General features: G+C 46.8%; 1 protein-coding gene across 2 annotated transcripts in view; it reads right to left on the minus strand.

Moving 5' to 3' along the window:
* The window catches only part of traf3ip2a (TRAF3 interacting protein 2a), an 82006-nt gene that overhangs the window by 23691 nt on the left and 31814 nt on the right, over positions 1 to 26501 (minus strand). Inside the window, exons 3-6 of one of the 2 annotated variants that reach the window (XM_080193385.1) lie at positions 16517 to 16727; positions 11320 to 11522; positions 8980 to 9068; positions 4594 to 4662 (exon numbers count right to left, since the gene is read on the minus strand). In XM_080193385.1, the coding sequence (XP_080049511.1) occupies positions 4594 to 4662; positions 8980 to 9068; positions 11320 to 11522; positions 16517 to 16727 (572 nt within the window). Of the gene's footprint in view, positions 1 to 4593; positions 4663 to 8979; positions 9069 to 11319; positions 11523 to 16510; positions 16728 to 26501 lie in introns of both variants that reach the window. The other variant, XM_080193384.1, reaches the window with a different exon arrangement.

Genomic DNA, 26501 nt, shown 5'->3' on the forward strand with positions numbered 1-26501 from the left:
GCCCATCGAGTCTGCACCGACCACAATCCCACCCAGGCCCTACCCCCGCATCCCGACATATTTTACCCGCTAATCCCTCTAACCTAAGCATCTCAGGACACTAAGAGGTAATTTTAGCATGGCCAATCAACCTAACCCGCACATCTTTGGACTGTGGGAGGAAACCAGAGCAGCCGGAGGAAACCCACGCAGACACGAGAGGAACGTGCAAACTCCACACAGACAGTGACCCGAGCCGGGAATCGAACCCAGGTCCCTGGAGCTGTGAAGCAGCAGTGCTAACCACTGTGTTAGTGGTTAGCACTGCTGGGATAGATTTTGAACAGATCTAGTTTGTCCGTGAGGTGCTGTGCACCGCTGGCAGCAACAGAGTTGTATTCAACCACAATCAGTCATCTCATGGCCTGGCATATCCCCCACTCTACTCTTACCACCAAGCCGGGAGATCGATCCTGGTTCAGTGAAGAGTGCAGGAGGTTGTGCCAGGAGCAACACCAGGCATACGTATAAATGAGGTATCAAGCTGGTGAAGCCACAACACTGGGCTACTTGCACACCAAACAGCATAAGCCGCAAATAATAGACAGAAATAAACAATCCCACAACCAACGGATCAGATCCAAGTTCTGTGGCCCTGCCGTGTCCAGCTGTGACTGGTGTGACAACTCACTGGAGGAGGAGGTTGCACAGATTTCCCCATCCTCAATGATGGAGGAGCCCAGCACCTCAGTGCAAAAGATGAGATTGAAGCATTTGCAACAATCTTCAGACAGAAGTGCCGAGTGAATGAACCATCTTGGCCTCCTCCAGTGGTCCCCAGCATCACAGACATCGGTCTTCGGCCAATTCCATTTACTCTACATGATATCAAGAAAACAGTAGACACTGCAAAGACGATTGGCCCTCACAATATTCTGGCAATGGCCCTGAAGACTTGTGTTCCAGAACTTGCCGTGCTCCTAGCCAAGCTGTTCCAGTAAAGGCACAACACTGGCGTCTACCTGGCAATGTGGAAAATTGCCCAGGACAGCGAGTAACTCACTTCCTGATTCCCCAAATTCTGTTCACCATCTACAAGATGCAAATCAGGAGTGTGATGGAATACTCTCCACTTGCCTGGATGGGTGCAACTCCAACAACACTTAAGAAGCTCGACACCATCCAAGCTAAAGCAGCCTGCTCGATCGCTACCTCATCCACAAACACTCACTCTCTCCACCACCCATGCACAATGGCAGCCGTGTGCACCATTGACAAGATGCACTGCAGGAGTTCACTAAGGCTCCTTAGATAGCACTTCCAAACCTACGACCACTGTCCACCTAGAAGGACAAGAGTAGCAGATACCTGGGAACACCACCACTTGGAGGTTCCCCTCCAAACCACTCACCATCCTGACTTGGAAATATATTGCCATTTCTTCATTATCACTGGGTCCAAATCCTGGAATTCCCGCTGTGGGTGTACCTATACTGGATTAGAGTGGTTCAAGAAGGGAGGTCTCCAGGAAGTAGCACACCCAGCATATTCGACATGGATGGACCTTGAATGTACGCAGTGATATTAATGTAAAAATGTTTGTTCTAAAACTTCCCGTACTTGCTAGTTTAACTGAGGTGTTAATTTGTTGTGGAACTGTACCTCAGTAAGGAGCAAGTGCCCTAAGTAGGAGAGAAAATATATGAGCACTTTATTCTGCATCTTCTCCGAAACACTATATTCAGCACCCTCTCCTTTCCTTCTCCCCTATGTACTTTATGAATGGTATGCTTTGTCTGTATAGTGCGCAAGAAACAATATACGTGGCAATAATAAATCAAAGAAAAAGAAAATGTAAATTATACTCCTCCCTGGGTAAAATAGGTTGTGTGAGCAGGTAATCTACATAAACATATTTATACAAAGATACCCCAGCAGCACGGTGGCACAGTAGTTAGCACTGCTGCATCACAATGCCAAGTACCTGGGTTCAATTCCAGCCTCAGGTCACCGTCTGTGTGCAGTTTGCATTTTCTCCCTGTGTCTGTGTGAGTTTCCTCCGGGTGCTCCGATTTCCTCCCACAATCCAAAGATGTGCGGATTAGGTGGATTGGCCATGCTAAAATTGACCCTAGTGTCAGGGGAATTAGCAGGGTAAACATGAGGGGTTACGGGAAGAGGGCCTGGGTGGGATTGTGGTCGGTACAGACTTGATGGGCCGAATGGCCTGCATCTACACTGTAGAGATTCTACGATTCTATTCTAGTTTCTGGGGATAGGAATCTATCAGGATCTCACTGAATCCACCAGCCAGGTAAATCACTCACTATACACGGTTCCAACTTTACACTCAAGTGTTTCACTGCTGATTTACAACAGGTTACAAATGCTGTTAAATCTCAACCCGGGAGAGGCCTGTTATAAACGAGTAACTGGTGCCGTGCCTGCTGACTTGCCAGGCAATCATTCCTGGGTTTTGTTGCTTTAATTCCTTTGATTTACAACTCGATTCTGGCAGATTCCAGTCTGAACGGTTACAAATCAAACTGCTATTTCCTGCAACCTCCCTGCATCCCCCCCCCCCCGCCCCGCTGACTGAAGACTTTTGTTAATCTGAAAGGTTTCTGGAGGAAGCAGGAAAAATCCAATAAACCTTCAGCGAGAATCGCAACGCATTCATACCGCATTCTAATTTCAATCAATGTTTTTAAGAAAGGGAACAGAGATAGCCCGGGAAATTACCGACCGGTGAGTCTGACCTCAGTGGTTGGTAAGCTGATGGAGAGGCTTCTGAGGGACAAGATTTACGAACATTTGGAGAGGTTTGACATGATCAGGAATAGTCAGCATGGATTTGTCAAGGGCAGGTCGTGCCTTACAAGCCTAGTTGAGTTCTTCGATAATGTGACTGAACACATTGACGAAGGAAGTGCCGTGGACGTAGTGTACATGGACTTCAGCAAGGCGTTTGATAAGGTCCCCCATGCAAGACTTCTTGAGAAGGTGAGAGGGCATGGGATCCAAGGGCCTTTGGCCTTGTGGATCCAGAACTGGCTTGCCTGCAGAAGGCAGAGAGTGGTTGTGGATGGGGCTTTTTCTGAATGGAGGTCAGTCACCAGCGGAGTGCCTCAAGGATCTGTTCTGGGACCCTTGTTGTTTGTCATTTTCATAAATGACCTGGATGAGGAAGTGGAGGGATGGGTAAGTAAGTTCGCTGATGACACGAAGGTCGGTGGTGTTGTGGATGATCTGGAAGGATGGCAAAAGTTGCAGCAGGACATAGATAGGATGCAGGACTGGGCGGAGAAGTGGCAGATGGACTTCAACGCGGATAAATGTGTTGTCGTCCATTTTGGCAGAACCAACGGGATGAACGAGTACACTATTAAGGGCAGAAGTCTGAGTAGTGTTGAGGAGCAGAAGGATCTTGGGGTCCGGGTCCACAGGACTCTTAAATCGGCCTCGCAGGTGGAGGAGGTGGTCAAGAAGGCGTATGGTGTACTGGCCTTCATTAATCGAGGGATTGAGTTTAGGAGTCGGGAGGTAATGCTGGAACTTTATAAGACCCTTGTCAGGCCTCATTTGGAGTATTGTGCGCAGTTCTGGTCGCCTCACTATAGGAAAGATGTAGAAGCTATTGAAAGGGTGCAGAGGAGATTTACAAGGATGTTGCCTGGACTGGGAGGCATGCCTTATGAAGTTAGGTTGAGGGAGCTGGGAGTCTTTTCCCTGGAGAGACGAAGGTTGAGAGGCGACCTGATAGAAGTTTACAAAATGTTGAGAGGAATAGATAGGGTGGACTCTCAGAGGCTATTTCCCCGGTTTGAAATGGTCGCTACGAGAGGACACAGATTTAAGGTGCGGGGAGGGAGGTTCAGAAGTGATGTTAGGGGTAAGTTTTTCACTCAGAGGGTGGTGAGTGAATGGAATCGGCTGCCGTCAGTGGTGGTGGAGGCGAACTCGCTGGGGTCTTTTAAAAGACTTCTGGATGAGTATATGGGGTTTAATGAGATTGAGGGTTATAGATAGGTCTGTAGGTTGGTAGGTGATGTGGTCGGCGCAACTTGTGGGCCGAAGGGCCTGTTTGTGCTGTAGTGTTCTATGTTCTATGTTCTATGTTCTAATGTTGCCTGAATTTGGATGACGGTCAAAGTTCCAAGGTAATACCTACTTACTGTCACCGATACATCAGGCATTTTATTTTGTTCTATTTATTTTATTTGTATCACAAGTAGTCTTTCATTAACGCTGCAAATTAAGTAAAGTTTATTTATTATTGTCACAAGTTGGCTTACATTAACACTGCAATGAAGTTACTGTGACAATCCCCTTGTTGCCACACTCCGGCACCCGTTTGGGTACACCGAGGGAGAATTTAACATGGCCAATATAACTCATCAGCACATCTTTCAGGCTAAGCGAGGAAACCGGAGCACCCGGAGAAAACCCACGCAGACTCTGGGAGAACGTACAGACTCCACACAGACAGCCTCAGAAGGTGGGAATCGAACTTGGGTCCCTGGCGCTATGAGGCAGCAGTGCTAACCACTGTGCCACCCAAACACCTTTCACATTGAGCATTCCAATAAGGGGCCAATGTATTTCTGTACTTACATTAGTCAGGTAGCCCTCCATCCACTTGATAATGTCAATACCACGGACTGAGTCTTCAAAAATGTCAATCTGTGAAACAACAGGAACTGGGGTTAATAATTTAAACATGACATTTATACAAGTTGACAATATGAATTTGCCCTCATATAGGTGCCCCCCACCCCCCCCACCCAGAGAATCTATCAATGAAAGGTGGATATGGGGCTTTCAAATTATGAATTGGAGGGTAATAATTTCAACAGATACAGCTGGTCAGTGGAGGAGTAACTGGGACCATGTAGTGAAGGGACAAGGCTTTGAACCCACTAAAGATCTCCACACATATTCCAAATATGGATGTCAGGTTTTTTTTTCAGGCTCCGTTTCAAAATGTTCACGAAACGAAGGTTTTTATTATCTTTGTGGGAATCATAGAAATCTATAGCTTAGCAAGGGGGACTTCCTGTGTGTGTAAGCGTGTGTGTGTGTGTGTGTAAGCGTGTGTGTGTGTGCGTGTGTGTGTGCGCGCGCACGCTGGCCTAACCCTATACATTCTCCATACTCAGATACATGTCCATATCCATTCGTAAAGACAGGATTAGCTTCCGCCACCTTTGAAATTGTGCCCTCTAGATAACGCTACATTTAGCACTCTCTCCTTTCCTTCTCCATGAATGGTATGCTTTGTTTGTAAAGTGTGCAAGATACAATATTTTTCACTATATGCTAATACATGTGACAATAATAAATCAAATCAAATCAAATCACCCGAGTTAAAAGTCTCCTCATCTCCCCTCCACATCCTTCTGCACCAGCTCTATATCAGGGTGGCACAGTGGTCAGCACTGCTGCCTTATAGCTCCAGGGACCCAGGTTCAATTCTGACCTGTGGCGACTGGGTGGAGTTTGTACCTTCTCCCTGTGCCTGTATGGGTTTTCTGTGGGTGCTCCAGTTTCCTTCCACAGTCCAAAGAGATGCAGGGGGGTTAGCCAAGGGAAATGTATGGGGTTATGATAGGGTAGGGAGGTGGGCCTGGATTAGGTGCTCCTCGGAGAGTCAACGGGCTGAATGGCCTCCTTGTGTACAAGGGATCCTATGATTCTATCTCTATGACCCCTGGTTAATGACCCACGAGAGGTTCTAGTTTTTCTATCTTAACAAAATCTCTCACCATCTTGAAAACCTCTCTTAACCATCCCTGTTTGAACAAGGACATTCAGAACTTTTCTAATCTCTCTGTATAACTGAATTGCCCCCAGCAACATCCTGATGATCCATCTCCACAACCTTTCTTCATCTTTGCCCGCAATAGTCCATCTAAAGTCTAACCAGATGGGGAGACCTTGAGCCCACGCTTGCAATCTGCAGGAATGGTGGGTGGAGGTTCAAGATTCAGCAAAACCCTGAAAGTCACCAATCTCACCAGCAAAAACATGACTTCTGATTTTCTCCACTCCTTGCCTACGATGTAATTAGGTGATTTACATTCATCTTAATATATTTACGTTTCATTAACCCCCCCCTGCACCAGCCATATGTTGAACCCCCTCCCACCACCATATATATATTGTGGGGAGTGATGGCCTAGGGGTATTATCACTAGACTATTAATCCAGAAACTCAGCTAATGTCCTGGGGACCCAGGTTCGAATCCCACCATGGCAGGTGCTAGAACTTGAATTCAATAAAAAGACATCTGGAATTAAGAATCTCTTGATGGTCATGAAACCATTGTCAATTGTTGGAAAAACCCATCTGGTTCACTACTGTCCTTTAGGGAAGGAAATCTGCCGTTCTTACTTGGTCTGGCCCACATGTGACTCCAGAGCCACAGAAATATGGTTGACTCTTAACTGCCCTCCAAGGGCAGTTGGATGAACAATAAATGCTAGCCACTCAGCAACACCCATGTCCCATGAATGAATTTTTAAAAATTAAACCGTGTGAACGTATCAATGTGAACCTGTTGCAGGGATCCCCCAGGGGATGTAAATGTGAGGCAGTGCCCTCAAAATCATGACTGTCTCTTGGCACAGGTTGGCATTGCCAGGTTGGCAACATGCCCCTACCAGCCAATCATCTATTCATGTTAATCTGTTAATACCATGAGCTTTTATTTTCCGCAACAACCTTTGATGTGAGTGTTTATCAAATGCCTCCTGGAAATCTGGGTCCATCATGTCCACAGGTTCCTCATTATCCACAGCACCACAGAATCATAGAATCCCTACAGTGTAGAAGGAGGCCATTCGGTCCATCATGTCTGCACCAACCATAATCCCACCCAGTCCCCATCCCCACAACCCCATACATTTACCCTAGTTATCTCCCTGACATAAAGGGGCAATTCACCAAACTCACACATCTTTGGACTGAGGGAGGAAACCGGAACACGCGATGGAAGCTCATGCAGACACAGTGCAGACTCCGCACAGACAGTGACCCAAGCCAGGAATTGAACCTGGGTCCCTGGCACTGTGAGGCAGCAGTGCTAACCACTGCGAGGCAGCAGCGCTAACCACTGCGCCACCTATGTTACTGCAACAAAGAACTTCCATAAATTGGTTAAACATTGGGTCCCTTTAACAGAAACATGATGGGGCGAATTTTCCCACCTGCCACAGGAATTGGAGCAGGTGTGGGGTGGACCATGGAAAGATCTGTTGACCTCGAGAAAGATTTTCCGGTTTTGGGTCGAGTGCAGCTGGAAAATCCTGCCCGATAATTCTTTGTTGGTTTTTTTCTAAATGCCCTTTAACATCCTTAATGATCAATTCTAACACCTTCTCCAGGGCAAACATCGAGTCTATAGTTTCTAATTTTCTGCCTCCCTCCCTTCTTGAATAGAATAGAAATGAATAAAGCTGAATATTTGCTACTCTCCAGTCTGATGGATCCCTTTCCAGAATCTAGGGAAATTTTGGGAAATTAGCACCAACACATCTACTCCATTGGCCAGCTCTTTTAAGATCCTAGGATAAAATCCATCTGGACCTGGAGACCAGTCAGCCCACTTTCATAGTTTTTGCTCAGTCCCACTTTCATAGTGATTGAATTTCACTCTCTCCCCTTGCCTCCTGACTTACAGCTATTAATGGAATGGTTTTTGTATTTTCTACAGTGAAGACAGAAGCAAAATTCATTTCATCTATCATTACTTCATTATTCTACTATGAACTCCCCATTCTCACTCTCTAGAGGACCCATGGTGGCACGGTGGCACAGTGATTAGCAGTGTCACTGCTGCCCCATTGCACCGAGAGACTCGGGTCCAATTCCAGCCTCGGGTCACAGTCTGTGTGGAGTTTGCACATTCTCCCTGTGTCTGCGTGGGTTTCCTCCAGATGCTCTGGTTTCCTCCCACAGTCTGAAAGATGTGCTGGTTAGGTGAATTGGCCGTGCTAAATTCTTCCTCAGTGGACCTGAATAGGCGCCAGAGTGGGGCGACTAGGAGATTTTCACAGTAGCTTCATTGCAGTGTTAATGTAAGCCTACTTCTGACTAATACATAACCTTTATAAAACACTCACTTTACTTGTTTCCTTTTTAAATACTTGTAAAAACTCTTGCCATCTATTGACATTCCTCGCAAGCTTCCTCTCTCATTCTAATTTAGAACATAAGAACTAGGAGCAGGAGTAGGCCATCTGGCCCCTCGAGCCTGCCCTACTATTCAATAAGATCATGGCTGATCTTTTTGTGGACTCAGCTCCACTTACTCACCCACTCATCATAACCCTTAATTCCTTCACTGTTCAAAAATGTATCTGTCCTTGCCTTAAAAACATTCAATGAGGTAGCCTCAACTGCTTCACTGGGCAGGGAATTCCATAGATTCACAACCCTTTGTGTGAAGAAATTCCTCCTCAACTTAGTCCTAAATTTGCATCCCCTGATTTTGAGGCTATGCCCCCGAGTTCTAGTTTCACCCGCCAGTGGAAACAACTTCCCTGCCTCTATCTCCAGACCATAGCAATGCGGTTAACTCTTAAATGCCCACTTAAATGGCCGAGTGGGGCATTTGGTTCATGGGGTAATTAGAGATGCTGGCCTTGACAGCAATACCCGTGTCCCAGAAAAGAATAAAACAAAGATATACCCTAATCTCATCCATTTGAACATATGAAATAGGAGCAGAAGTAGGCCCCTCTGCCATTCCATAAGATCATAACTGATCCATTTGTGTTTCGAGTCCCATCTACCCCATAAGACCAGAAGGTATAGGAGCAGAATTAGGCCATTCGGCCCTTCGAGCCTACTCCATTCGTCATGGCTGGTCATGTGCGGTTTAAAATGTATTTTTGTGACACTTTTCAGATAAAATGACAAAATGCTGTGGGTCATAAGTATCTCCTGAACTGCTGAAGGTACACGTGGAGTGTGATCGGACTGAGAATGTTACTTACTGCTGTCTCAAAGCCATTAACACGCAGGAAATTCACAAAAGTCCGAATTTCGTTGGCTGCATCCACAGAGTAGGTGACGAATACTTTGCCTAATAAAAGAAAAGCATCAAGATAAACACTCAACCCTTTCTGGCAAAGCTATTCAAAACCAAGCTGATGTGATTTTCATTGGAATCATAGAATCTTACAGTGCAGAAGGAGGCCATCGAGCCTGCACCGACCACAATCCCACCCAGGTCCTATCCCCATAACCCCATGCATTTACCCTAGCTAGTCCCCCTGACACTAAGGAGCAGTTTAGCATGGCCAATCTTTTTTTTAGGTGGAAACTGGGAGCACCTGGAGGAGACGCACACTGACACAGGGAGAATGTGCAAACTCCACACAAACAGAGACCCAAGCCAAGAATTGAACCCAGGTCCCTGATACTATGAGACAGTAGTGCTAACCACTGTGCTGTAATGATAGGAATCTTCTGAGTGTTTCAGTGACAAACTCTGATCCTGTACGTAAGTAAGGAGAAAGAACGTGTGGACACCTGAAACTGCACAAGAATCAGTGGCCATCTAGGAAGTGCAGTCTGTGTAATGAAAGGAAACACAACTACCCATTTGTGCACACCAAGATTCCACAAGTAGTGGTAAATGAGTGGATAATGGGGCCAATTATTACTGGGTATCGGGCAGTGAGTGTGTGATGTATACTCGGTGGCACGGTGGCACAGTGGTTAGCACTGCTGCCTCACAGCGCCAGGGACCAGAGTTCAATTCCTGGCTTGGGTCACTGTGTGTGGAGTTTGCATGTTCTCCCCGTGTCTGCGTGGGTTTCCTCCCACAGTCTGAAAGACATGCTGGTTAGGGGCATTGGCCATGCTAAATTCTTCCATAGTGTACCCGAACAGGCGCCGGAGCGTGGCGACTCGGGGATTTTCACAGTACTTTCATTGCAGTGTTAATGTAAGCCTATTTGTGACTAATAAATAAACTTTATTCTTTACTTTTTTCTGTCTGTCCTCACCTTAGGGCTCTGATTCATTTACTGGTTGGGCCTCACTGGGGAAGTTGGTGGCATCGTGGTATTGTCACTAGACTTGTACTCCAGAGACCCAGCGTAAGTCTCCAGAATTCAAATCCCACCATGGCAGGTGGTGAAATTTGAATTTAAATAAAAAATCTGGAAATATTGTCAATGAAATCATTGTCGATTGTTGGAAAAACCCATCTGGTTCCTTCCTTTAGGGAAGGAAATCTGCTGTTCAAATTTTGCCCAGCAAAATTGATTGAATTCTTTGAGCAGATGACCAAGTGTGTAGACGGGCGGCATGGTAGCACAGTGGTTAGCACTGCTGCTTCACAGCTCCAGGGTCCTGGTTCAATTCCCGGCTCGGGTCACTGGCTGTGTGGAAATTGCACATTCTCCTCGTGTCTGCGTGGGTTTCCTCTGGGTGCTCCAGTTTCCTCCCACAGTCAAAGATGTGGGGGTTAGGTTGATTGGCCATGCTAAGAAATTGCCCCTTAGTATTCAGGGATGTGTAGGTTAGAGGGATTAGTGGGTATAATATGTAGGGATATGGGGGGTAGGCCCTGGGTGGGATTGTGTTTGGAGCAGACTCGATGGGCTGAAGGGCCTCTTTCTGCACCGTAGGGTTCTATGGTATGCAGTTGAGGTGCACAAGATTATGAGAGGCATGGACAGAGTAGATAAGGAACAGCTTAGTTGAAGGGTCAGTCACGAGGGGACATAGGTTCAAGGTGGGAGGTTTAGGGAGGACCTGAGGAATGGATTTTTTACCCAGAGGGTCTGGAATGCGCTGCCTGGGAGAGTGGTGGAGGTACCTGGATGAGCACTTGGCACATTCAGGGCCATGGGCCAAGTGCTGATATGGGATTAGGTGGGAGTTCAGGTGTTTCTAATGAGTTGGTGTGGACCTGATGGGCCGAAGGGCCTCTTCCGCTCTAGAGGCACTGCCTCTATGAATCAGACTTGGTCTGGTCTACATGTGACCCCAGAGCCACTGCCATGTGGTTGACTTTTAAATGACTCAAACTCAGTTGAAGGGTAATCAGGGATGGGCAATAAACTTTGACCCAGTCAGCAAGGTCCATATCCCATGAATGAATATTTTAATAATTTTAATGTATGCAGCAATATGACCAAGAGGGAAAGGACAAGTGATTTAGGTAAATTTCCAAGCTGGGACACATTAAGATGGAATACCAACAGGACCGGAGCTCCCCCTGATTTTAGGCAGTGCCCTGCAGCTTCTACTTGGTTTTGTTAAGGACCCCAAACCGGTGTTTTCCATTGATAAGAACAGAATGAAGAAGGCACAGCACTTACGTAAGGCATCCGGCAGATTAACTGTTCGCAGTGTACCATGTCCATCGGAGTTGCTGGCAGGAATGCCTCGGGTATTACAGGGCAGGGGATAAGCACAGGAAATGTGGCTTCTCTCGTGCGGAGGAGGCACTTCACGCTGAAGGACATTTTCAGCAATAAGACCTGCTGCCTCTCGGCTCAGCCCTCTCACATTTGGACTCTTCCTATAAGAAAGAACAATAAGAGAGATGATGGTGCAGTGGTATTGTCAATGGACTAATAATACAGAGACCCAGGCTCTTAGGGATGTGGGTTCAAATCTGGTGGAATTTAAATTCAATTAATAAATCTGGAATTCAGTCTCAGGATTGGTGGCCATGAAACCATTGCTAATTGTTGTTAAAAACTCTTGGGTTCTTTAATGCTGCCATCCTTACCCGGTCTGGCCTGCGTGTATCCTGGGGATTACCACTGACCAGAAACTGAACTACAAAGAGTTGCGAACGTAGCCCAGTCCGTCACGCAAATCAACCTCCCATCCACTGACTCCGTCTACACTTCCCACTGCCTTGGAAAAGATGCCAGCATAATCAAGGGCTCCACACACCCTGGACATTCTCTCTTCCACCTTCTCCCGTGGGAAAAGATACAAAAGTCTGCGTTCATGTACCAACCGACTCAAGAGCAGCTTCTTCCCTGCTACCGTCAGACTTTTGAATGGACTCACCTTATATTAAGTTATTCTTTCTCTACACCTTACCTGTGACTGTAACACTACATTCAGCACCCTCTCCTTTCATTCTCCCCTATGTATTCTATGAACAGTATGCTTTGTTGTACAGTGCACAAGAAACAATACTTTTCACTATATCCCAATATATGTGACAATAATAAATCAAATCAAAATCAAACGTGACTCCAGACCCACAGAAAATGTGGTTGACCCTTAACTGCCCTGTGAAATGGTCGAGTGAGACACTCTGTTCAAAGGGTAATTAGGGGTGGGCAACAAATGCTGGCCTTGACCGTGACACACATGTCCCACACAAGAATAAAACAGGGATATCCTAATCTCATCCTTTAGAACATAGGAGCAAGAGTAGACCATTCAGCCCTCTGAGCCTGCTCCGCCGTTCCATAAGATCATGGCCGATTTGTTTGTGCGTGGAGTTGCGTCTTCCGGATAAACAGGATTGCGGGTGAGGTGTGGGGGTGAAACAGCCTGCACAATTCTGTCACAGCAAGGTTCATTTGAAGCAGGTAAGTAATAAATGATCACAAGAACATGCAACTCCAACCTCCATATTAAAATATACCGAATGCCTGGAACAGGCAGCAGATCTTCTGTGAATCACACAAGACAAACAGCGGGATTTAATGAAGAAAAGCTCAAACTGCTGAATGAACAAGAAAATGGGAGAGCTTCAGCGCATTTCTTGGGCGAGTTAGAAAGAGCAATCCTTTGCCACTTAATCAAAAAAAAGTGCCAGCTTGCAATTCTTGCCAGTAGGTGGCTGGGGACAGCCAAATCTCTCCCGTGAAGCTGGCTGCTGTGCTCCAGGGGCGCCACTGCACAGGTACTCCAATCTCCCATTACTGGGAGATCTCCTGTCATTCCGCACCCCCGACCAACACCCCCACCAGACTTTGGGACCTACTGCCAATCACTCCCTGTGCCAGTCTCTCGCTCTCCAGAGTTCTGCCTTCCTCCTGCGCCCCCCCCCCCAACCCATGGAGCTCTTGCCCCTCACCAACCCCATCTTTGCTCCACCTCCTCTTAGGCCCCACTTCCTTGGCACTACCGCTGATTCTGCCAGGGTGCCAGGAGGGTAGTGCCAGATGGACACTGCCTCATGGGCACTACACAGCCATGCCACTAACCATTCAGGGGCTTCAACAGCCTCTGATTTCACTGGCAAGGCCATCACGTCTGGTCCCTGTATGGTGGGGACCATACGCGATCTTCACAGGTGAGGACCTTGTCCGGTGAGGTGGGGTAAGTATAAATGAGCCCAAACATCAGTGTCCAGGGTTCTCAAATTACATTTAAATGTCATGAATATTGAAATCAGCTTTGTGCTGGTAAGATTGTGAAAGGTGAGAAACTGTGCGCAATCCCGATTTTTCACCTCTCGCCCTTTCTTACTGGCTTGCCTCATTGATTGACCAGTGGGACGAGCCAGTAAAATGGCAACCAAAGACTCTATACACTAAGGGAAGTGCCAGCCTAATATTTATTTGATTTGATTTGATTTATTATTGTCACACATACTAGTATACAGTGAAAAGTATCGTTTCTTGCGCACTCTACAGACAAAGCATACTGTTCATAGAGAAGGAAACGAGGGGGTGCAGAATGTAGTGTTACAGTCAGAGCTAGAACATAAGAACATAAGAAATAGGAGCAGGAGTAGGCCATCTAGCCCTTCGAGCCTGCCCCGCCATTCAATAAGATCATGGCTGATCTGTCGTGGCTCAGTTCCACTTTCCCACCCTCTCCCCATAACCCTTAATTCCCTCTCTTATCAAAAACCCATCAACCCGCTTCTTAAAAATATTTAGCGAGGCAGCCTCCACCACTTCAACGGGCAGAGAATTCCAGAGATTCACCACCCTTTGAGTGAAGAAGTAAAGCTATTCTTGAGTCGGTTGGTACGTGACCTCAGACTTTTGTTTCTTTCTTCCGATGGAAGAAGGTGGAAGAGAGAATGTCCAGGGTGTATGGGGTCTTTAATTATGCTGGCTGCTTTGCCGAGGCAGCGGGACATGTAGACAGAGTCAATGGATGGGAGGCTGGTTTGCGTGATGGTTTGGGCTATATTCACGACATTCTGCAGTTCCTTGCGATCTTGGGCAGAGCAGGAGCTATACCAGGATGTGATACAACCAGAAAGAATGCTCTCTATGGTGCATCTGTAAAAGTTGGTGAGAGTCATAGCTGATATGCTAAATTTCCTTAGTTTTCTGAGAGAGTAGATGCATTGGTGGGCTGTCTACTGTCGGCATGGGGGGTACCGGGACAGGTTGGTTTATGTGCAGGCCCCTTTGGCATTCCTGTCTCAGGAGGTTCTTTCCTGTTTGATGTGGTGCAGCGAGATATTGGTGTGACTGCACAGTCTGAATGAAGCCACTTTGCAGAATGGTAACAGCACGTTGCAACAATCCTGCAGTTACCTTGGGAAGATTAGATGTAACAGAGCCATCTCGGAAAGCTGGAGGAGCTTCCTTCCTTCTGACCTGTCTGGAGGAGATTGCCCATCTATTTTCCACCGGCTTGGTTTGGGATGTATTTGATGCTGTGGTGGTGGGAGCATTTTGAACTGAATTGTGACTGCTCAGGATCATAATGAAAGCTTCTTCCACTCAAAACCAGGTAGAGCATGGCTGAATCTATGTATCCCCCACCCTCCCCCCACAAACTGTGGCCTGTAGCTGGCAGGATCAGCACTTGTGTATTTGCAGTCCCAGAGGCACTTCGAGCATGGAAGTGGGCCGGGATTCTCCCCAAAAACAGTCTAAGTCCCCAATTCACGTGTAAATGGGAGTAGCTCCCGTCGATTTGTTTAGCAGGACTATCAGATTGAATCGCTCACGTTTTGTACATCACAGAACTCCCTAGTGGGATTCCCTCTGAAAACCGGTGGGATTTCCTGCCTGAGAGGCCGGCAGCATAGTGCTGAGCGGGCCACTGCGCATGTGCCTATCTGTGAACGCCGAGATTGCCGCATGCGCAGTGGCCCCGCACTGCTGGCCTCGATCACTGGCCAGCCCCGCATCGCTGCTCCTCTGACCCTCCCTCATCCCCTGAACCTAGGCGGTACCAAGGTGGTGGCATCTGAGGGTGCAGGGCCTAAGGGAAGGAGATAGGGCCTGGATGGAGAACAGCAATGGCGGGGGTGGGGGGGGGGGTAGTGGAGATGGCTGACAGATCTCTCTGTGCTGTTGCATAGAATAGAGAAATCAGCACATTTGCAATTGTGCCCTTTACTGTGAGTTGCCGGCTTTCCAGCAAACTTGGGCCCTGCCCCCTCCCCCTACCGGTGGGAAACGGATCTCGCTTCATTTTTTGCTCAGAGTGGCATAAGATTGGACTTGTGGCCTCGCTGGAAAAAAACAGATCTGAAACACTCCCCGTTGTCATGCCCATTTGGGACTTGGAATTTTTTGGTAGGATTGCTCTCATAGAATCAATTTGGGTGGATTAGGACATAGCAAAGATAAGAGGTCACCTCTGAGAATAGTTAATTTGTCCCCTAATAGTGGCTACACTGTATAATAAAGAGTATACAGGAATAAATAATGGGGGCTTGTTGGTAAAGTACTACAATAATCATGGGTAATTTTAAACTACACATAGATTGGACAAATCAGAATGGCAAGGGTAGGTAGCCTGGGAGATGAGTTTATAGAGTGTATTTGGGACAATTTCTTTGAGTTGTACATTCTGCTGCCCAACAGGGGCCAGGCTATTTTGGAGCTGGTAATGAGACAGGATCAATTAAAGACCTCAAAGTTAGGGAGCCTTGAGACAACAGTGATCATAACATGACTGAAGTTCACATTCTGTTTGAGGGTAAAAAATCTGAATCTAAGACGAGTGTTTTCCACTCAAATAAACTCAATTACAATAATCTAAGGACAGAGTTAGCCTACATTAAATATACCAAAGATGTCCAGTTGGCACATGTGAGACTAGCAGAGGAAGAATGGAGTAGATGTGAGTGGCAGGAAGATGCATGTATGCATTTACACCCCCATACCCACCACAATATTTACACATACATCTTTAAAATATATCCTTTCACAGGATGTAGACATCACTGGGAAGACTAGTGTCTGTTGCCCATCCCTAGCTGCCCTTGAACGGAGGGCAGTTGAGAGTCAACCACATTGCTGTGGCTCTGGAGTCACATGTAGGCCAGACCAGGTGAGGACTTCCTTCCCTAAAGGGCATCAGTGAACCAGATGGGTTTCTATAACAATCGCTGCCATGGTCACCATCATCGAGATTAGCTTTACATTCCAGATTTATTAATGGAATTCTAACAGCTGCCATGGCAGGATTCGAACCAATGTCTCCCAAAGCATTAGGCTGGGCCTCTGGATCACTAGTGCAATGGTATTAACACTGCGTCACCGTTGCCTCATACATGTATTTATAGCAACCAAAGAGAGGAAACATCCAGATAAAGGGATAAGAAATTGTACTCACTCATACATTTGTACTCGGGATGAAGCTTGGATAAAATTGCTTTGTGTTCCTCCGCTGTAAGGATATCTTGTGAAGTACAGAGGAGGAGAGTTAACCAGTCCAGATGGCAGAGCAGGTGGCACCTCTTGGTTGTACCTCGCAGGTAGAGGAAAAGGACTATAGCGATATGCATTGCACTGTTTACACGTGCAGGCTGGAGTGGGGTAGCTCACATCATCTGTAGCAGAAACATACAAAAACAACTGGAGGTTTACTGAACTGATAACTGGTCAGATTATCTGTTGGATTAACCAGTCAAAATAAGTCATCTGCAATCAGTTTGTTTTTCATTGTTACTCCTCAATTCTGCCTGTTAATTATTCCTCCCTTTTCAGTGGACAATGGGGAACCTGTGGATGTGGTGTTGCTGGATTTCCAGAAGGCATTTGACAAGGTGCTGCACCAAAGATTGCTACATAAGATAAAGATGCACAGCGTTACAGGTAATGTATTAGCATGGAAAGAGGATTGGTTAACTAACAAAAAGCAAAGAGTGGCGGTGAATGGGTGTTTTTCTGGTTGGCGATCTGTGACTAGTGGTGTGCCTCAGGGATCAGTGTTGGGACCACAACTGTTTACGATTTACATAGATGATTTGGAGTTGGGGACCAATATAATGTGTCAAAATTTGCAGATGACACTACGATGAGTGGCAGGGTAAAGTGTGCAGAGGACGCTGAAAGTCTGCAACAGGATATTGATAATCTAAATGGACGAGAGTCTGTCAGATGAAGTACAATGTTGGTAAATGTGAGGTCATCCATTTTGGTAGGAATAACTGCAAAATGGACTATTATTTAAATGGTAAAAAATTGCAGCATGCTGCTGTGCAGAGGGACCTGGGTGTCCATGTGCAAGAATCACAAGGAGTTGGTTTGTAGGTGCGGCAGGTAATTAAGAAGGCAAATGGAATTCTGACCTTTATTGCTGGAGGGATGGAGTTTAAAAACAGCGAGGTTATGTTGCAGCTGTATAAGGCGCTGGTGAGGCCACACCTGGAGTACTGTGTACAGTTTTGGTCTCCTTATTTAAGAAAGGATATACTGGCACTGGAGGAGGTGCAGAGGAGATTCACTAGGTTGATTCTGGAGTTGAGAGGGTTGGCTTATGAGGAGAGACTGAATAGACTGGGCCTATACTCATTGGAATTCTGAGGAATGAGGGGGGATCTTATAGAAACATATAAGATTATGACAGGAATAGATAAGATAGAAGTAGGGAAGTTGTTTCCACTGGCGGGTGAAACTAGAACTAGGGGGTATGGCCTCAAAATAAGGGGAAGCAGATTTAGGACTGAGTTGAGGAGGAACTTCTTCACACAAAGGGTTGTGAATCTGTGGAATTTCCTGCCCAGTGAAGCAGTTGAGGCTACCTCATTGAGTGTTTTTAAGGCAAGGATAGATAAATTTTTGAACAGTAAAGGAATTAAGGATTATGGTTAGCGGGCAGGTAAGTGAAGCTGAGTCCACAAAAAGGTCAACCATGATCTTACTGAATGGTGGAGCGGGCTCGAGGGGCCAGATGGCCTACTCCTGCTCCTAATTCTTTCTCCTAGTTCTTCTTATGTACAACCCCAGTGACCCAGTTTTGCTTCTGGCCTTGGTTCACCGTCTGTGTGGAGTTTGCACATTCTCCCTGTGACTGCGTGGGTTTCTTCCGGGTGCTCCGGTTTCCTCCCACACTCCAAAGATGTGCAGGTTAGATTGATTGGCCATGGTAAATTGCCCCTTAGGCTAAATGGGTGGGGTTGTGGGTGTAGGGCTTGGGTGGGATTATGGTTGGTGCAGACTCGATGGGCCGAATGGTCTTCTGTGCTGTAGGGATTCTCTCATTCTATGGCCAGAATTTTACTGGCACGACCCCCAATTCTGAAGGTGGGTGAGGCTCAGAGAACGGTATTCTCCATTGGTTTTGGGAGGGATCGTATATCCCTTGGGCGGATGTGCTGATAGAATTCTGCCCTATAAGTAAATCCTAACTGTTTAACCTCATACTAAAATTGCAGAGTTCCTACTGTGCAGATGGAAGCCATTCAGCCCATCAAATCTGTACCAACTTACCCTGAAATACCCACGTATTTACTCATTTAATCTATTATATTCAATTGCCCCTGACCTACACATCTTGGGGCACCAAGGGGCAGTTGAGCATGCCCAATGCACCCAACCTGCACATCTTTCAGACTGTGGGAGGAAACCCATGCAGACACAGGGCAAACGTGCAGACTCCGCACAGTGACCTGAGGTTGGAATCGAACCTGGGTCCCTGGCACTGTGAGGCAGCAGTGCTAACCACTGTGCCACCGTGTCCGCCCTTAAGGATCAATTTAATTGGAGCACCAACATTATCTGTCGCCATCCTAGATCACCAGGCTGCTGCTTTTGGGTTTATATTGGGAACCGAGGTTAATGTTTATAAATGGACTCCGGAAACTTCCTTCAGTGTTGTGCATTTGGCACAAGGAATTACACAAGTTACCCGCAGATATTATGAAGCGCACCGTCAGGACTTTACCAACATTTCAAATGCTTGTGGTTTCTGTAGCCAGGAATCTGATTGTGAGGCATGGAATTGACTCTTTGTAACATCGATCAGACAGACCAAGAACAATCTAATTTTTCTTTCCTGTAAATATTTTGCTCAGAGCTGGAAACTGGTCACTATTTCAAGATACATCTTGATCCCAGGGACAGATGGACTGAGTAAACAACTTGTACATGTTCAGTGATAACAATGATACTTGGTATGGGCACTGATTATCATTGCTACGTGAAGGTGAATGCTATTCCTAACTGTTGCAATCTTACGAGTAAAACTGATTTAATTTGGTGTGTGGTTCTTGCTCTAGATCGCAACACACAAGCCCTGATAATTGTCAGATTGGGATGCAATCTTTTCTCCTCCAGAACATGCATCAAACACTGAGAATCACAGAATCCTTCCAGGAGGCCATTCGGTACATCGAGCCTGCACCGGCTCTCCAAAACAGCATTTAACACCCCCACGCCCCTCCCCTCCCCTTCCCTTCTATCCCTGTAAGCCCGTGTATTCACCATAGCTAACCTACACATCTTTGGAAACTAATGGGCAGTTTAGCATGGCCAATTCACTCACTTCCACATCTTTGGAAATTAATGGGCAATTTAGTATGGCCAATCCATCTAACCTGCACGTCTTTGGACGCTTGGGGGCAATTTAGCATGGCCGATCCACCTAACCTGCACATCATTAGAATCAAACGGGAATCGAACCTGGGTCCCTGGTCTTTGAGGCAGCAGTGCTAACCACTGTGCCACTGTGCCAAATCTCAACCACATGCTGCTCCATAGGACAGAGGGGCTGAGCACACTGATCTGGCATGAAGGAGCCAAGAGGAACTGCCGCTCCCACCCACCCCACACAGCATAATATAAACAGGCAGAGGATTAGCTTGTTGGACCTGTCCAGCCCCAGTGCCTCAGAAGGCTCAGACTCTGCTCTCAGGTTGCTGTGACATTGGCAGCTTCCTGATGAAGACCTCCAGGCAAGTGAAGCAGAAAGAACACACCATCAATGACTGGAATAGTCACCAAATTTCCTCACCTCCAGCTCCTCCCAGGAACTGGTGGGGGCAGCACGATGGCTCAGTGGTTAACAATGCTGTCTCACAGTTCCAGGGACCCGGGTTCGATTCCAGCCTTGGGACATTGTCTGTTTGGAGTTTGCACATTCTCCCCATGTCTGCGTGGGTTTCCTCCGGGTGCTCCGGTTTCTTCCCACAGTCCAAAGGTGTAGGGGTTGGGCAGATTGGCCGTGTTAAATTGCTCCTTAGTGTCAGGGGGACTAGCTAGGGTAAATGCATGGGATTATTGGGATAGCGCCAGGATAGGATTGTGGCCGGTGCAGACTTGATGGACCAAATGGCCTCCACTGTAGGGATTATATTCAATAAAGTCTGTAAAATATTGCGCATTTATCCAGGATGTTCAGCTTTGACCATCATTTTACAGAAGCATCACCCAAATAAAGGTGAATCTCTCTTTTATGAGGCAAGTGTCCAGGGGCTTTTATCTTTGGACTCTCCAGATAGCTTGTCTTTTTAAGTAATCATTATGATGCTTTATATTTCAGATTTATGGATTGTATTTAAATTCCACCAGCTGCCGTGGTGAGATTTAAACTCAGCCCCCCCAAAGCATTAGCCTGGGCCTCCGGATCCTGGTCCACCCCCACTACAACACAGTTTCCCGCTGGTAAGGACAAAAGGACAATTTGTTATAAAGTGTCATTTTGCGATAGACAGAAGACTATAAAGAGTGCTGGACCCTAACTGTTAAATAAATAGCATTAGTTAAAAAAAGCAGCAAAGCCGTGGAGACACCAAGATTAATTTTTCTCCCTGATTGCTGTGATTAGGTTAGTTACAGTCTAACAGACAAATCCAAGGATAGCCAAAAAGATAAGAACATAAGAACATAAGAACATAAGAAATAGGAGCAGGAGTAGGCCATCTGGCCCTTCGAGCCTGCCCCGCCATTCAATAAGATCATGGCTGATCTGTCGTGGCTCAGTTCCACTTTCCCGCCCTCTCCCCATAACCCTTAATCCCCTCTCTTATCAAAAACCCATCAACCCGCTTCTTAAAAATATTTAGCGAGGCAGCCTCCACCACTTCAACGGGCAGAGAATTCCAGAGATTCACCACCCTTTGAGTGAAGAAGTTCCTCCTCAACTCCGTTCTGAACCGCCCCCCCTTTATCTTGAGGCTGTGCCCCCTAGTCCTACTGTCTTTTTTGAGCGGGAAGAGTCTTTCCACCTCTATCCTATCCATCCCATTCATCATCTTATACGTCTCAATGAGATCTCCCCTCATTCTTCTAAACTCTAACGAGTACAAGCCTAGTTTATTCAGCCTCTCCTCATAGCTCAACCCCCTCAACTCCGGTATCAGCCTAGTAAACCTCCTCTGCACTCCCTCCAGGGCCAAAATATCCTTGCGCAGGTGCGGCGCCCAAAACTGCACACAGTACTCCAGCTGCGGCCTCACCAATGCCCTATACAGCTGCAGCAAGACCTCCCTACTTTTATATTCAATCCCCCTCGCTATGAAGGCCAGCATCCCATTCGCCTTCCTGACCACCTGCTGCACTTGCAGGCTGGGTTTTTGCGACTCATGCACAAGGACCCCGAGGTCCCTCTGCACCGTCGCCTGCTGCAGTTTTTCGCCACGTAAGTAATAGTCCTTCCTACCATTCTTCCTACCAAAGTGGACCACCTCACACTTGCCAACATTAAATTCCATTTGCCATTTCCTGGCCCATTCGCCCAGCCTATCTAGATCCTTCTGCAGACTCTCCACACCCTCCGCACAATTTGCCTTTCCCCCAATCTTGGTGTCATCAGCAAATTTCGACACCCTACACTCGGTTCCCTCCTCCAGATCATCTATATAAATGGTAAATAGCTGAGGCCCCAGCACCGACCCCTGGGGCACCCCACTAGTCACCAACCGCCAATCCGAATAGCACCCATTGACCCCCACTCTCTGCCTCCTATTTGACAACCAATCCTCTATCCACGCTAACACCCTACCCCCAACTCCATGTCCTCTGACCTTCTGCAGTAACCTCTTGTGAGGTACCTTATCAAGATCAAGGGAAGTTCAAGTTTATTGATTAGTGTCACAAGTAGGCTTACATTAATATAATTCTTATTATGTTCTGAATGGAGGCCATTCGGTGCATCGAGTCTGCACTGGCCACAAGCCTACCCAGGCTCTTTTCCGATAACCCCATGCAATGAAGTTACTGTGAAAATCCTCTAGTCGCCACACTCTGGCACCTGTTCGGGTACACTGAGGGAGAATTTAGCATGGCCAATACACCTAACCTGCATGTCTTTCGGACTGTGGGAGGAAACCGGAGCACCCAGAGGGAACCCATGCAGACACAGGGAGAACGTGCAGACTCCACACAGGCAGTGACCCGAGCTGGGAATCGAACCCAGGTCCCTGGGCGCTGTGAGGCAGCAGTAATCACTGCTGTGCCACCAATGCTGCCTGGATCAAAGGGAAGAAACTGTGGACCTCTGAGCTGTCTTATGAGGGCAAGTGGACCATCACTCATTGGGAGTGCTCTCACTTATTAACATAGCCAGTCTGCTACTCAATTGCACAGGTTGCAGACTCTGGGTGGAATTTTACTGGCACGTCCGGCCGATGTTTGTACGATCCTGCCTGAGGCCGACAGAGAATGCCGTTCTCCGAGCCTCACCCACCCCTGGAATCGGGGCCGGCGTGCCAGTAAAAATTCCAGCTCCTGACTCTAATATCATCCCAGGAACAGACTTTAAACATCAGCATGACAACTTGGACTGGGGGATTTCACTTCCTTCTATTCCAGAATCCAGAATCCCTAAGGTGCAGAAGGAGGCCATTCGGCCTATTGAGCCTGCACTGACAACAATCCCAACCAGGCCCTATTCCCGTAACCCCACTATTTACCCTCCTCATCCCCATGACACAAAGGGGCAATTTAGCATAGCCCATCAACCACACCCGCTCATTATTGGAGTGTGGGAGTATAAGAACTCCTGGAGTCAACTGTAAAGGAACAGAATGCATCAAATAAAGTAACGCAAAAACCATAAGTCTGTGGTGAACACAAACAGATCCCAACCGGAACAATGCAATGAGGACCCACTCAGGGGCCTGCTTTAGGCAAGGCACACCTGGTGAGTTAATACCAATCCTCAGGGAGCTCATATTCTACGAGTCCACCAGGGAAGTCAATCAGTGATTCCCCATGCAATTCCAGGAGGTTATCCCAGGGAGGAAACCAGAACAACCGGAAGAAACCCGGGGTGTTAGAAAGGGTGAGACCAGAAAAATTGTGAAACAGTGTTTGGCCAACACTCAGAGTAATAGAGGTTTACAGCATGGAATCAGGCCCTTCGGCCCAACTTGTCCATGCTGTCCTTTTATTTAACCACTAAGCTAGTCCCAATTGTCCGCATTTGACCCTCATCCCTCTATATCCATTTTGCTCAAGTAATTGTCTAAATGTGTTTTAAAAGACAAAATTGTACCCATCTCTGCTACTGCTTCTGGCAGCTTGTTCCAGATGCTCACCACCCCTCTGAGTGGAAAAATTACCCCTCTGCACCCTTTAATATCTCTCCCCTCTCACCTTAAACCAATGCCTGCTGGTTGTAGACTCCCCTACTTTGGGAAAAGATATTGACTGTCTAGCTGATCTATGCCCCTCATTATTTTATAGACCTCTATAAGATCACCCCTAAGCCTCCTGTGCTCCAGGGTAAAAAGTCCCAGTCTATCCAGCCTCTCCTTATAACTCAATCCATCAAGTCCTAGTAGCATCCTAGTAAATCTTTTCGGTACTCTTTCTAGTTTAATCATAATTTCTACAATAGGGTGACCAGAATTGTACACAGTATTCCAAGAATGGCCTTATCAATGTCTTGTACAACTTCAACAAGAAGCCCCAACTCCTGTCTTTAATGTTCTGACCAATGAAACCAAGCATGCCGAATGCCTTCTTCACCACACTGTCCACCTGCGACACTTCACTTTCAAGGATTCCTTGCATTACAAAGGCCACGAAGTTTGTGGCATTCCGTGCCCTTAAACTTTTTAATGAGATAAACAAACACAGTTGAAACTGGCAATGGCAGGATGTGAATGAAGTTCATTTTGATGACACAGTGTTCATTTGATAATGGATAGTCTGGCCTTAAGCTCAGACACAATATTATTCATGTTCAGTTATGGTGGAAAATGTGGGGGGGGGGGTGGTTTCCTTTGGACCTATGTCTCCTACATAGGAAGATAGAGAACTCCAACACCCATGTGTTCCTCATGTGTTCCAAAGAACAAAGAAAATTACAACACAGGAATAGGCTGTGCATCGAACACGCTGCCCGACTGAACTAAAACCCCCTACCCTTCTGGGGACCATATCTCTCTATTCCCATCTTATTCATGTATTTGTCCAGACACCCCTTAACACTCACTATTGTATCCGCTTCCACTACCTTCCCCTATTCCGCATACAGAAGGACTGAACAGGAAGATCATATTCACGTGAACACAAAGACAACATATCTACCCAGCACCTTTAATTGTAAAACACCCCATGGCACTTCACCAGAACTTCCTAAAGCAAAGGTTAGACACTGAACAGCATGAAGGAATATGAGATCAGATGACCAAAAGCTAGGTCAAAGTCCTCGGTTTTAAGGGGATTCTTAAGGAGGAAACAATGCAAAAAAACAGAGATGTCAAAGAGTCGTACAGCACAGAAAAGGCCTTTCGGCCCATCCAGTCTGTACCGACAATAACTACCACTAAAGGCACACTAATCCCATTTTCCTGCACCTGCCCCATATCCTTGGGTGTTATGATATTTCAAGTGCTCATCCAAATACTTTTTAAAGGCTGCAAGGGTTCCAGCCTCCACTATCTTCCCAGATAGTGGATTCCCAGATGACAGGAAGGAAGTCCAGAGCTTAGGAACTAGGCAACTGAAGGCACGGCCACCTGTGGTAGACAGATTAAATTGGGGAATGCTGAAGAGGCCAGAATTGGAGGAATAAAGAACAAAGAAAAGTACAGCACAGGAACAGTCCCTTCGGCCCTCCTAGCCCGTGCTCATCATAATGCCCTAACTAAACTAAAAAAAACCTTCTACTCTTCCTCAGTCCGTATCCCTCTATTCCCTCCCTATTCATGTACCCATCCAGATGCCTCTTAAATGTTGTTAATGTGCCTGCTTCCACCACCTCCTCTGGCAGTGCATTCTAGACACCCACTGCTCTCTGCGTAATCCCCGCACATCTCCCTTAAACTATCTCAGAACTATGTGGCACTGGAAGAGATTACACAGATAAGGAGGGGGAAGGCCATGGATGGATTTGCGAACAAGGATAGGGAATTTCAATATCGACATGTTGCCCGGCTACAAGTCAGTGTAAAGTCAGTGGACATAGAGGTGAATGGGGGAAGGGACTTGTTGCAAGTACACACATGGGTGACCTCAAGTTTATGGGACCATAGAACCCCTACAGTGCAGAAAGAGGTCATTTGGCCCGTTGAGACTACACCAACTCTCCAAAAGTGCATTCCACCAAAACCGTCCCACCTACCCCTATAACCCCACATATTTACCGTGGCCAATCCACTTAATCTACACATCTTTGGAGTGAGAGAGGAAACCAGAACACCTGGAGGAAACCCACACTGCTGCAGGGAGAACGTAGAAGAATTATAGAATCTCTACAGTGCAGAAGGAGGTCTTTTGGTTATTGAGTCTGCACTGACAACAATCCCGCCCAGGCCCTCTCCCATAACCCCATACATGTACCCTGCTAAAACAATTTATCATGGCCAATCCATCTAACCTGCACATCTTTTGGAGCTTGGGAGGAAACAGGAGCACTCAGAGGAAACCCATGCAGACACGGGGAGAACATGTAGAGTCCTCACAGACAGTGACTTGAGGCCAGAGTTGAACCTGGGTCCCTGAGGCTGTGAGGCAGCAGTACTAACCACCGTGCTACCACGCAGAGGATGGAACATGGGAGACCAGCCAGGATAGCGACGGAATAGTCAAGTCTCGAAGTGACAAAAGCACAATCAAACCTTGGAGCAATATTGTCCCACAATCTGCTTCATCACACAGCTGTCATTTGTCAGAATGTAAATCAACTCCTCTTTGCACAACATGTTTCTCAAGTGTATTGATGGTAACTGATAAACAGCCATCTGTGACACAGTGTCTTTGCAAAAACAGTATAAAGGTACAAAGACAGTACATGTATGGCCAATGAATTACTTCGTGGTGAAGCTGTAAGCACTGTCATAGGAACCACAGTGGCCAATTTGTGCACAGCAAGCTCCCATAAGCAGCAATGTGACGGTGACAGAGTGGTTAGCACTGCTGCCTCACAGCGCCAG

This window comes from Carcharhinus amblyrhynchos, chromosome 7, assembly GCF_965287045.1.
Source record: "Carcharhinus amblyrhynchos chromosome 7, sCarAmb.v2.hapA, whole genome shotgun sequence".
Lineage (NCBI taxonomy): Eukaryota > Metazoa > Chordata > Chondrichthyes > Carcharhiniformes > Carcharhinidae > Carcharhinus > Carcharhinus amblyrhynchos.